Source organism: Brassica napus, unplaced genomic scaffold, assembly GCF_020379485.1.
Source record: "Brassica napus cultivar Da-Ae unplaced genomic scaffold, Da-Ae ScsIHWf_387;HRSCAF=609, whole genome shotgun sequence".
Classification (NCBI taxonomy): Eukaryota; Viridiplantae; Streptophyta; class Magnoliopsida; order Brassicales; family Brassicaceae; genus Brassica; species Brassica napus.
In genome coordinates, this window is record NW_026016467.1 from 1 (window position 1) to 12547 (window position 12547).

At 50.2% G+C, this 12547-nt stretch overlaps 1 protein-coding gene across 1 annotated transcript; it reads left to right on the forward strand.

The window, feature by feature from the left end:
* The first annotated feature begins 2256 nt into the window (after positions 1-2256).
* LOC106373165 lies at positions 2257-4271 on the forward strand. Its single transcript, XM_048774563.1, has 2 exons — positions 2257-3046; positions 3109-4271. Exons 1-2 carry the CDS (start codon positions 2257-2259, stop codon positions 4269-4271), a joined length of 1953 nt encoding a protein of 650 aa, XP_048630520.1.
* The last annotated feature ends 8276 nt before the right edge of the window (positions 4272-12547 follow it).

Consider the following 12547-nt stretch of genomic DNA (forward strand, 5'->3'; position numbering starts at 1 on the left):
TTGGTGAAAACCTACCACAGGGTCGTTCATAAACTCCCCTTGCACTTCCATGAAACTGCCCTCCCACACACCTCTCTCCTTAAGGCTGTCTTGGCCTTTGGGAATGAATTCCGGTCATCTACCTTCTTTCCTCACCATTTGCGGTTTTCTCAGGCCCTGTAGGATACTTTGGGTGATAACATCACGGATCAAACCACCAGAAAGTCGTTCATAACTTCCCCCCTTGATCTCTCCCAAAACTGCCTCTTTATGACCTTCACACCACCATGGGTCTTGGATTGGGAATCCGACCAACTCTCTGTCTTTTCTCTGTGTTTATTTGTGTTTCAGGGTGTAGGAGAAGCCCTGGCGTGCCTGAAAAGGCACGGACTTGCCTGCCTTTTATAGAAGAAGGGGCAGTTACCTTTCCAAAGGTTGCACCCTTTCGGTATCATTTCTGGCCATTGATTTAATCAATGGTCCAAATCATACCCATTCGCCTCAGGCAGTTTCCAGACGCCCTGGGCTTTACAATACACTCCTGGACAAGTACAAACAAGCCCACACGGATTGCCCAAGCTCCTTGATGTGCCCCAGTCTATGGACCAGACCGATCAGAACGTTCCAGACGTCCCAGCTGAGGTTCATCCTACCGATCAGATCAGACAGATCCACAGGGCCGTCTATCGGCTCGACCCGCGAACGTCCGGATTGGAGCTTCGTCCAGATCCTCGACCAGATGCTCGAACTGACCGAACTGAAGCCCGTCTCTCCCGGCCAACTCGACAAGCCAAGACTGATAGCCAAGCCAGACTTGAGAAGGATAATGCCAGACTTGAGAATGATGATGCCAGACTTGAGAAAGATGATGCCAGACTTGAGAAAGATCATGCCAGGCTTGACTTGGATCATGAGGTTTCACACAATGATCGAGACTTCTCTCTTTTAGCTCGATTGGCTCGTACCGCATGTATCGACGACCGTGCTGATGATCTCTCTACCTTGTTCGATCCAATCATGGACTTTTCCTTTGGACATTTCTCTAAGGCAAGGATCCTTAAGCTATCAGAAGACTTGGGTTTTGTTGGAACGCAACTTGTCCGATCAGAACGCCCCGCGGCCTTAGCAGAACGTCTTGCGGCCCTTGCTGATCGTCCCGCCAATATGATTGTCCTTACCGCCTTGGACTTAGCGGTTCAGATGCATCTGGATGGAAGCAGATCAGTCACATTAATTAAATCTTGCCTTATTTTCGTTTAATGACTAGATCTAGATCTAGATCTACTTTTCATTTAATTCCTAGATCTACAAAACTCTATAAGTATGAAACTCTTTTCATTTGAATAATCAGAAAATCGTTTTTTGTCTAAAGTTTGAGTTAAACTCTTTGTTCTTCATTTAGAACTTGTTCTTAGTTTCTTGGTGAGTCATATCCAAGTAAACACTTCCTCAAATCGTTGGTCTTGTGAGTCATATCAAGCTACGACGAGAGATTCTTCATTTGGTGGACTTGTGAGTCATTCAAGCACCATCTGAAGTTGGGAATATCGAAGGCCATTCCGCAACCTTCGTGCGACCCTTCAATCCATCCAGTTCTCCATCTGGAGTTCATATCCAAATCTGATCCATTCGAGTGAGCCGATCTTAGGGTCCTTCAAGTGGTATCAGAGCCACTCGTTTCGTATCTTCTAAATCATTCATCTTTCTCATCTTCCATTTCGAAATCATAAACACTTCTTCTATCTATCTTGAATCCGGGCCCCTCATTACCATCCTCTATCTATAAAAAAAAAAAGAAAAGAAAGATCTATCTATAAAAAAAAAAAGAATTCGAAAAGTTTGATTTGTGGATTGGTGGTGGAAGAGAAAGCCTGCTGGCTGAGGAGAAATCCAGCCTTTGAGGTGGTTAAAACGGATTACCAAAACCAAAAATATCTTATCTTTCTCTCTTTTAAAATTCCCTTGTGTTTGCTTGGATTTTGTCCATTGAGTTTTTTTGATTTGTTCTTCTTAGAACTTTGAGTGTGAAAACCTGTTGTGTGACCATCCAATTCTTAGAGAAACACGTGTGTGGGTGAGGATCAAACACTTGAGAGAGTGAGGATTTTTATCTAACGTTTTGTGTTTAAGACATTTCAGGAACCATGAGTAGTGATGATTAACGGAACCGTCCCGGAAACTCAGTTGCCGGATTGTCTAACCTTCAAATGCGTGCTTTGAATGATTCTATGTCTAACATGTTGAACGCAGGTTTAGAGCAGATCCATCAGAGGCTTGATGAGATCCAGGCCAGCCAAGCTCCTTCTAGAGCCGGAGCAAGAGAACACTCGGTCTGACGATGAGATCCGAGAGGAGGATGATCAAGAGGACGAGGCCAGATCAGCATACCGTCCAAGAAGAGGTCCTAGAACCAGAGATCCAGGTGATGTCAATCCTTTTGCTAGAAATGAACGTACTAATGATAGCCTAAGTGGATTGAAACTAAAAATCCCACCTTTTGAGGGTAAAAATGATCCTGATGTTTTTCTTGAATGGGAAAGAAAAATTGAATATGTCTTTGATTGTCAAAACTTTTCTGAACTTAAGAAAGTTAGACTAGCTGTTACTGAATTCTCTCGCTATGCTATCAATTGCTATGATCAATTTCTGACCCTTAGGAGGAGAACAGGTGAGAGACCGATTGAGACATGGGATGAGTTTTCCATGCTGATGAGGAGACGATTTGTTCCTGCTCATTATCACCAAGACCTCCACCAGAAACTCAGATGCTTGCTTCAAGGCACTAAGTCCGTGGAAGACTACCACCAGGAGATGGAAACTTTGATTATCAAGGCTGATGTAGACGAGCCCAAGGACGCCACTATGGCTAGGTTCCTCTCTGGCCTTAACCGAGACATCCAAGACCGTATGGAGCTTCAAGAGTATGGTAGTGTGGAACAGATGCTACACAAGGCCATCTTGATCGAGCAACAAGTTAAAAGGAAGAGTTTCTCAAAGCCGGCCATTACCTCTAAACCGGCCTACTCTCCTAGTCCGGCTTTGCTCCTAAGCCAAGCTACCAAAAAAGGTAAGTCTTCTTCCACAACACATAATGCTTTAAAACTGATGTCCCTGCTCGTGATGACAAAGGAAAGGCAGTTGATACTTCTGGCCGAGCAAGAGACATTAGGTGTTTCAAATGTCAAGGTCTAGGACATTTTGCCAAAAACTGTCCCAACCAACGAGTGATGATTCTTACGGAGAATGGAGAAGTTGAATCTGAGGATGAGCAGGAGAACAAAGAAGATCTTCGTCCTATCTTTGATGAAGAGGACGAGTCCTTTGGATATCCGCATCAAGGGCCACTACTCGTTGCTAGGAAAGGCATGGTCGAGTCTATTTTCGATGAGACGGACGACCGCTTGGTCGATGGTTCCGACCCAGCCTTTGATGATGAGTCCGACCCGATCTATGATGAGGAGCCTTGCTTCGACTATCCAGCTCATGGTCCTCTACTTGTCACAAGAAGAACTCTGAGTGTCCAACCCAAAAACAATGAAAAGGAACAAAGGGAGAATCTCTTTCATTCTCGATGTTTAGTTTCTAAAAAGGTTTGCTCTTTGATTATTGATGGTGGGAGTTGTACTAATGTTGCTAGTGACACTCTTGTCTGGAAACTAGGACTTGCTACTCGGCCTCTCTCTCGTCCTTTCAGGTTGGAATGGCTAAACGAGGCTGGAGAACAGTATGTGAAAGAGCAAGTCACTGTCCCTATTACCATTGGCCGATATGAGGACGTGGTCGTTTGCAACGTTCTTCCTATGGACGCATGCCACATTCTCTTGGGCCGGCCATGGCAATTTGATAAGAGAGCCGTGCATGATGGCTTCACAAACCGACACTCCTTTGATCATAAAGGGAAGAAGATCACGCTTGTTCCTTTGACACCTTTGGAGGTTCATCAAGATCAGATCCAGCTCAAGAGGAACCGTGACAAGGAAACCAAGCCAGATGAACCTGAATCATCCCACCGGAACTCCAATTTCTATATCAAACAAAGTCAGGTCAAGAGATCTCTTTACTCTCAAAAGCCATTTCTTTTACTTGTGTACAAAGAATCTCTTATGGCTTCTTCTTCTGACCTTGCACCGGAGATTCCGAGTGAACTTTTAGATGTTTTGCAGAAGTATTCTGATGTTTTTCCAGATGAGAATCCTAAGGGATTACCTCCAGTACGAGGCATTGAGCATCAGATCGACCTTGTTCCAGGCGCGTCTTTACCAAACCGGCCAGCTTACCGTACAATCCGGTAGAGACCAAGGAACTTCAGAAACAGATTGGTGACCTTCTTGAGAAAGGCTACATCCGGGAAAGCCTCAGTCCTTGTGCCGTTCCTGTCCTTCTCGTGCCCAAAAAGGATGGTTCTTGGCGCATGTGTGTGGAAGAAAGAAAGTCTACCCATCGGTACACCCGGGTCGCCCACATGGCCCGGCCACTGTCCAGACCCGGCCCAACTGCCCATGACTTGAACACTTAGTCCAGCTGAGTTGAGCTGATCCCCAGCTGACCCAGCTGAGTGAGCTAGACCATCCAGCTCAGGGAGCTGACCTACACTTCAGTGAGCTACATTGAGATGCACTACAGTTCACCTAGCTGGTCGAGCTTGCTTACTGCATCGCCCAGCTGTTATACACTGTGGCCAGCTTGCTTCCTTTATCTTCTTCAATTCTTCTAAGTCCCTTGGTCTATATCCAGACCTATACTTAGTTCTCCCATGATCCATTCTGATCACCCACTTCAATCGAGCTTCACCTGAATCTCGTCCAGCTACCAGCTCGCTTGTCCAGCTCCATTGAGCTTGCATCTGCCTTAATTTGGTTAAGTTCCAGCTACCTGATACCCTTAACCACGTTTTGGACCATGAAACGCTTGTCTTTAGGTCATGTGACCTGACTGGTGCGTCTCCTCGCACTAAAGTCTGTCCGGACGATCCTATCCAGGATCGGGGACATGACAGAACTTAGAATGGATTAGATGATTAGAAAAGGGGGTCTTATGTAGGAACCCTATGTATTGGTGGTATGGAAACACACGTACTGTTTGATACTGGAGCTACACACAGCTTTGTGAGCCCAGATATGATCGGAAAAGGGTTGTTCCAGATGGAAACGGAGGATGATCCTTGCATAGTGAATGCGGATGGTGGGCAAGTAATGCATTCATTAGGGCGAGTAAAGGATATCCCAATAGTGATCCAGGATAGATTTATGCCTATGGATCTGGTTGTGGTCTGCGTTTAGAATCATGAGGTGATATTAGGCATGGACTGGCTTGGAAAGAACCGGGCCACTCTGGACTGTCACAGAGGAAGGGTGCAGTTTGAGAGTTGGTGTGGGTGTCCGCCAGAACACACAGGACGTCTGTGGCTGTCTGTGGCTGTCCATCAGCACACACAGGACGTCCATGGCTGTCCGTTTATGTTCGTGTGTGTCTCTGGGTGTCCGCCAGCATACACAGGACGTTCGTGGCTGTCTGTGGCTGTCTGTCAGCACACATAGAACTTCCGTGTGTGTCTGTCAGCACACACAGGAAGTCCGTGGCTGTCCATCAGTACACATATCAGCACACGTGGGCTGTCTGTTCAGTATGCTGGCCCTTCCCGAGGACTGTTCGGGTGATTTCGGCCCACGTGGCTGTCTGTTCAGTACACACAGGACATCCCTGGGTGTCCGTCAGCACACATAGGACGTCTGTGGGTGTCTGTCAGCACACACAGGACATCCGTGGCTGTCCGTGTGTGTCCGTTTGTGTCCATCAGCACACACAGGACGTCCGTGGCTGTCCATCAGTACATGTATCAGCACGTTGGTCCTTGGACTCAGCACGCTGGCCCTTCCCGGGGACTGTTTGGGTGATTTTGGCCCACGTGGGCTGTCTGTTCAGTACACACAGGACGTCCGTGGGTGTCCGCCAGCACACAGGACGTGCGGGGCTGTCCGTGACTCTCTGTCAGCACACACAGGACGTCCGTGACTGTCCATGTGTGTCCGTGTGTGTCCGTCCGCACACACAGGACGTCCATGGGTGTCTGTCAGCACACACAGGACGTCCGTGTGTGTCCGTCAGCACAAACAGGACGTCTGTGGCTGTCCATGTGTGTCCGTGTGTGTCCGTCAGCACACACAGGACATCCGTGGCTGTTCATCAGTATATATATCAGCACGTTGGTCCTTGGACTTAGCACGCTGGCCCTTCTCGTGGACTGTTTGGGTGATTTTGGCCCACGTGGGCTGTCTGTTCAGTACACATAGGATGTCCGTGGGTGTCCACCAGCACACACATGACGTCCGTGCCTGTCCATGCTATCTGTCAGCACACACAGGACGTCCGTGGCTGTCCGTGTAAGACACGATCCTGGCCGCCTAGGCCGCGGTCGATGCCTCACGTTGCTCGGTTCACTTCCTGGCCGAACCTCTTAATTTTTGCCGTTTATTTATAATATCGCTTAAAGGTGAGAGCTAACTTAGATCTTAGCTAAAGACTTCCCTAGTCATTAATAGCCTAGATCTTTTCAACAGATACCCAGCGGATTATTCTCTAGTAAACCATTGGTCTAAAACCAATCTAACACTTGTCTGGTCGAATCACCTTAGCCCTGGTCAGTTTACTCAACTACCAATTAGCTTAATGGTCCATCCTAAACCCAAACCAAGCCATACGATTCTGAGGTTCCATTCCCCTAAACCATTCTATCTAGATATACATAAGTAAATGCTAGATCATACCTTTGCCACATCTATGGAGCTTATTAGCTCATCGGTCCTCCATTGACTCAAATTGATCTTGCTTGACAGCTGGACCACGATCACTCAATGATCTTACTTAAGGTCCTTATCTTGATTCCTGCATCAAACAACTCCCCTAGGTACTTAGTCATTCAACCAACCATCCCCAAAGACCTAAGTAACCTTTGTGAAGTCTTTGAAAGGATAAGGGTTTGCATCTGGCCTTTCTCGGCTCATGCACAATCCAAAATCCTGTTGCCTTATAGGCAATAGTACCAAGTCCATCTTATGGACTGACAAAGCTCATTAGATCCTAAGTCAATCAACCAACCTTCCTCACATGACTTGGAACTGATGCGTCATCATCTGGCCTGATCGGCCTTGAGACATAACCCAGACAACAGATATGACTTGTTCATACCAACCGATGCATTCCTAAATCAGATTAGTTACGACACCTTGAACCATCATCCAGAGGTCAGGTCATCCATACTCAACCATGATCATATCTTACACGGCTTTCCATTAAGAATCACACCTAGGCTTAGTACCTATGGTCTACGACACATAATACTAGCCAGACACTTCGTCATGGCTCTTAGCCAATACCGAAGCTATCAACACCAAGGTTGATATATAGAAGCATCACACCAATACTCTTACTCCAGAAACGTGACTATCCATACTAGTGCTCGGCCATCGAACCATCATCATGAAACATGTTCCGACCACTAGACTTGATAAGCCATCGTCCACTTAGCATGTACTGATATAACCGGCCTTCCATTGCCATCATGTGGGTGTACGCCCTACATAAGGCATATGGCGCCTATCCTACTCACCAACCCGAGGTTGATTGTAAGATATCCTACTTAGCCTTTGCGACTAGAACCATCCAACCATAGTCGGATCGTCCATAGTCCCGTCTAACCGTCTGGTTAAGAGCTAGGTGCGATCGGCCAGTTATAAGTCCGGCCCAATGTCTCACCGACCTTCTTACCTGATCCGACCCAAATCCTGGATCCATACCACAGAGTAAGGCTCAAGACCCTACCGGATTGCCTTGCAACCGATCAGACCTTGCTACGCAACACTACGGTTAAACTAACCATCCGTCCGTTCGACTATGCAGCCGCGGACTGTCCACTTGGTTCGGCCTAAGCCTTGAACCAATGGCACCGTTTGGAACTCACACTCTTTGGGAATTAGTACCCTTTGGACACTCGTGCCTCTTGGCAACTCATGACCCTTGGCATCTCGCACCCATTCAGACGCTCCAACCGTTCGACCTACCCGTCCGTATGGACTGTCTGGTCCGTGCGTGTGTCCGGCCTATGGCCAAAGGATCACGCCTTAACCTACCCAAGTCATGAAGCATTGTTACTGCTCAGGGAAGGGTTGCAACCGTTCAGAACAGAACAGAACCCCCCTATCCAATCGGATCACCTGAGGCCGGTTTAGACCATGTGCGCCCCTAACTCGTCGGTTATGGACCGCGACCTCATTACTCTACCAGAACCACGGTTATAACCAATCCCAACACATCAATAAGGCCAAGCCAATGTACAGAAGGAGTTGAAGAAGAATTGGATGAAAAGAATGAGAAGAATAGGACACAATCCAAACGCCCATGGCTAGACCGGTTCGGACTGTCCGATTGTCTTAGCCGATGAGTCGGTGGTTACCCACTGACCCTATCTGACTGAACCACGGCTTTGGAGTCCTTCTCCAGACCTTTCTCTATGCCTTGGGTATTCATAACCACACGGCCTCCTCTCTCTTAAACCGTTCTCCTTGCCGGAGATACAAAACCACCACGACCGGCCCTTTTCCGGCCGATCTCTTGGCCGAGACTCTCTCTCTCTCTCTCTCTCTACGTTTTTCTCTGAGTATTTTACTCTGGAATTGGATAATGAAACCAACAGGAGAGGCCCCATATTTATAGAAAACGAGGGGGTAAGTCTTGCCCCACGAACAGGCACGACTTGCTATCGAACGGGCACCATCGGCCAAGGGTTGTGCCCCCTCGGCCACTTGCATCTCATCGCCCTTTCTGATTGGGTTTGGGGTCGGTCATAAGCCCAACCCACGCCCCAAGCCTCCTGGACTTAGCCCACGGCCTTGTCCAAAGACCCAACAGCCCATGGCCTCATGGCCGGATCTCATAGCCCGCCACTGACCCGGACCGGACCATCGGCCTAAAACCCAAACAGTCCGTCTAGCTGAGGTGAGCTGACTCTCAGCTGCCTCAGCTGAGTGAGCTGAGCTGGCCGAGCTACTCGTCTACTTCGTCCAGTTACCGTCTTACTCATCCTAGCTGTCTCTTAGCTTATATAAGGTTAAGTCTAAGTTTCCTTATGTTCCTAACCTTCTTTCTCGACCATGGAACGCTTGCCTTGATGTCCTAAGACTGGCTGGTACGTTTCCTCGAACCTTGGCCGTCCCGACAAATCCTTTCCAGGATTCGGGGCGTGACAGTTTGGGTGATTTTGGCCCACGTGGGCTGCTTTTCAGTACACACAGGACGTCCGTGGGTGTCCGCCAGCACACACAGGACGTCCGGGGCTGTCCGTGGCTGTCTGTGAGCACACACAGGACGTCCGTGACTGTCCGTGTGTGTCCGTCCGCACACACAGGAAGTCTGTGGCTGTCCATCAGTATACATATCAACACGTTGGTCCTTGCACTTAGCACGCTGGCCCTTCTCGTGGACTGTTTGGGTGATTTTGGCCCACGTGGGCTGTCTGTTCAGTACACAGAGGACATCCGTGGGTGTCCGCCAGCACACACAGGACGTCTGTGGCTGTCCGTGGCTGTCCGTCAGCACACACAGGACGTCCGTGGCTGTCCGTGTGTGTCCGTGTCTGTCCGTCAGAACACACAGGACGTCCGTGGCTGTCCATCAGTACACATATCAGCACGTTGGTCCTTGGACTCAGCACATTGACCCTTCCCGTAGACTGTTCGGGTGATTTTGGCCCACGTGGGCTGTCTGTTCAGTACACACAGGACGTCCGTGGGTGTCCACCAGAACACACAGGACATCCGTGGCTGTCCATGTGTGTTCGTGTCTGTCCGTGTGTGTCCATCAGCACACACAGGACGTCCGTGGCTGTCCATCAGTACACATATCAGCACGTTGGTCCTTGGACTCAGCACGCTGGCCCTTCCTGGGGACTGTTTGGGTGATTTCGGCCCACGTGGGCTGTCTGTTCAGTACACATAGGACGTCCGTGGGTGTCCGCCAGCACATACAGGACATTCGGGGCTGTCTGTGGCTCTCCGTTAGCACACACAGGACGTCCGTGACTGTGTGTGTGTGTCCGTCAGCACACACAGGACGTCCGTGGGTGTCCGTCAGCACACATAGGACGTCCGTGTGTGTCCGTCAGCACACACAGGACGTCTGTTGCTGTCCATGTGTGTCCTTGTTGTCTGTCAGCACACACAGGACGTTCGTGCTGTCCATGTGTGTCCATGTGTGTCCGTCAGAACACACAGGACGTCTGTGGCTGTCCATCAGTATACATATCAGCACGTTGGTCCTTGGACTCAGCACGCTGGCCCTTCTCGTGGACTGTTTGGGTGATTTTGGCCCACGTGGGCTGTTTGTTCAGTACATAGAGGACGTCTGTTGGTTATCCGCGTGCACACACAGGACGTTCGTGTGTGTCCGTCAGCACACAAAGGACGTCCGGGGCTGTCCGTGTGTCTCCGTCAGCACACACAAGACGTCCGTGACTGTCTATCAGTACACATATCAGCATGTTGGTCCTTGGACTCAGAACGTTGACCCTTCCCGTGGACTATTCGGGTGATTTTGGCCCACGTGGGCTGTCTGGTCAGTACACACAGGACGTCCGTGGGTGTCCGCCAGCACACACAGGATGTCCGTGGCTGTCCGTGTGTGTCCGTCTGTGTCTGTCAGCACACACATGACGTCCGTGGCTATCCATCAGTACACATATCAGCACGTTGGTCCCTGGACTCAGCACGCTGGTCCTTCCCGTGGACTATTTGGGTTATTTTGGCCCACGTGGGCTGTCTATTCAGTACACACAGGACATCCGTGGGTGTCCGCCAGCACACACATGACGTCTGTGGCTGTCTGTGGCTGTTCGTCAGCACACACAGGACGTCTGTGGCTGTCCGTGTGTGTCCGTGTGTGTTTGTGGGTGTCCGCCAGCATACAGGATGTTCGTGGCTGTCCGTGGTTGTCTGTCAGCACACACAGGATGTCCGTGTGTGTCCGTCAGCACACACAGGACGTCTGTGGCTGTCTCTCAGCACACAAAGGACGTCTGTGACTGTCTGTGTGTGTCCGTCAGCACATACATGACGTCTGTGGGTGTCCGTCAGCACACACAGGACGTCCGTGTGTGTCCCAGCAACACACACAGGACGTCCGTGGCTGTCCATGTGTGTCTGTGTTTGTCCGTCAGCACACACAAGACATCCGTGGCTGTCCATCAGTACACATATCAGCACGTTGGTCCTTGGACTCAGCACCCTGGCCCTTCTCGTGGACTGTTTGGGTGATTTTGGCCCACGTGGGCTGTCTGTTCAGTACACACAGGACGTCCGTGGGTGTCCGCCAGCACACATAGGACGTCCGTGGATGTTCGTGGCTGTCCGTGTGTGTCCGTGTCTGTCCGTCAGCACACACAGGACGTCCGTGGCTGTCCATCAGTACACATATCAGCATGTTGGTCCTTGGACTCAGCACGCTGACCCTTCCCGTGGACTGTTCGGGTGATTTTGGCCCATGTGGGCTGTCTGTTCAGTACACACAGGACGTCCGTGGGTGTCCGTCAGCACACACAGGACATTCATGTGTGTCCGTCAGCTCACAGAGGACGTCTGGGGCTGTCCGTGTGTGTCCATCAGCACACACAGGACGTCTGTGACTGTCCATCAGTACACATATCAGCATGTTGGTCCTTGGACTCAGCATGTTGACCCTTCCCGTGGACTGTTCGGGTGATTTTGGCCCACGTGGGCTGTCTGGTCAGTACACACAGGACGTCTGTGGGTGTCCGCCAGCACACACAGGACGTCCGTGGCTATCCATCAGTACACATATCAGGACGTTGGTCCTTGGACTCAGCACGCTGGCCCTTTTTGTGGACTGTTTGGGTGATTTTGGCCCACGTGGGCTGTTTGTTTAGTACACAGGACGTCCGTGGGTGTCCGCCAGCACACACATGACGTCTGTGGCTCTCCGTAGCTGTCCTTCAGCACACACAGGACGTCTGTGGCTGTCTGTGTGTGTCCGCCAGCATACAAAGGATGTTCGTGGCTGTCCGTGGCTGTCTGTCAGCACACACAGGACGTCCGTGTGTGTCCGTCAGCACACATAGGACGTCCGTGTGTGTCTGTCAGCACACACAGGACGTCCGTGGCTATCCATCACTACACATATCAGCACACTGGTCCTTGGACTCAGCATGCTGGCCCTTCCCGTGGACGGTTTGGGTGATTTTGGCCCACGTGGGCTGTCTGTTCAGTACACATAGGACGTCCGTGGGTGTCCATCAGCACACACAGGACGTCAGTGGGTGTTCGTCTGTACACACAGGACATCCGTAGCTGTCCATGTGTGTCCGTGTGTGTCCGTCAGCACACACATGACGTCTGTGGCTGTCCATCAGTACACATATCAGCACGTTGGTCATTGGACTCAGCATGCTAACCCTTCCCGTCGGCTGTTCGGGTGATTTTGGCCCACGTGGGCTATCTGTTCAGTACACACAGGACGTCCGTGGGTGTCCGTCAGCAGTCAGCACACACAGGACGTGTGTGGG

Bases quoted from the DNA above. Each gene is read 5' to 3' on its own strand.
- LOC106373165 (XM_048774563.1), top strand. From the start codon at position 2,257: ATGAGATCCAGGCCAGCCAAGCTCCTTCTAGAGCCGGAGCAAGAGAAC. The intron at 3,047-3,108 runs GTAAGTCTTCTT...GTGATGACAAAG, and splicing joins AAGCCAAGCTACCAAAAAAG to GAAAGGCAGTTGATACTTCT.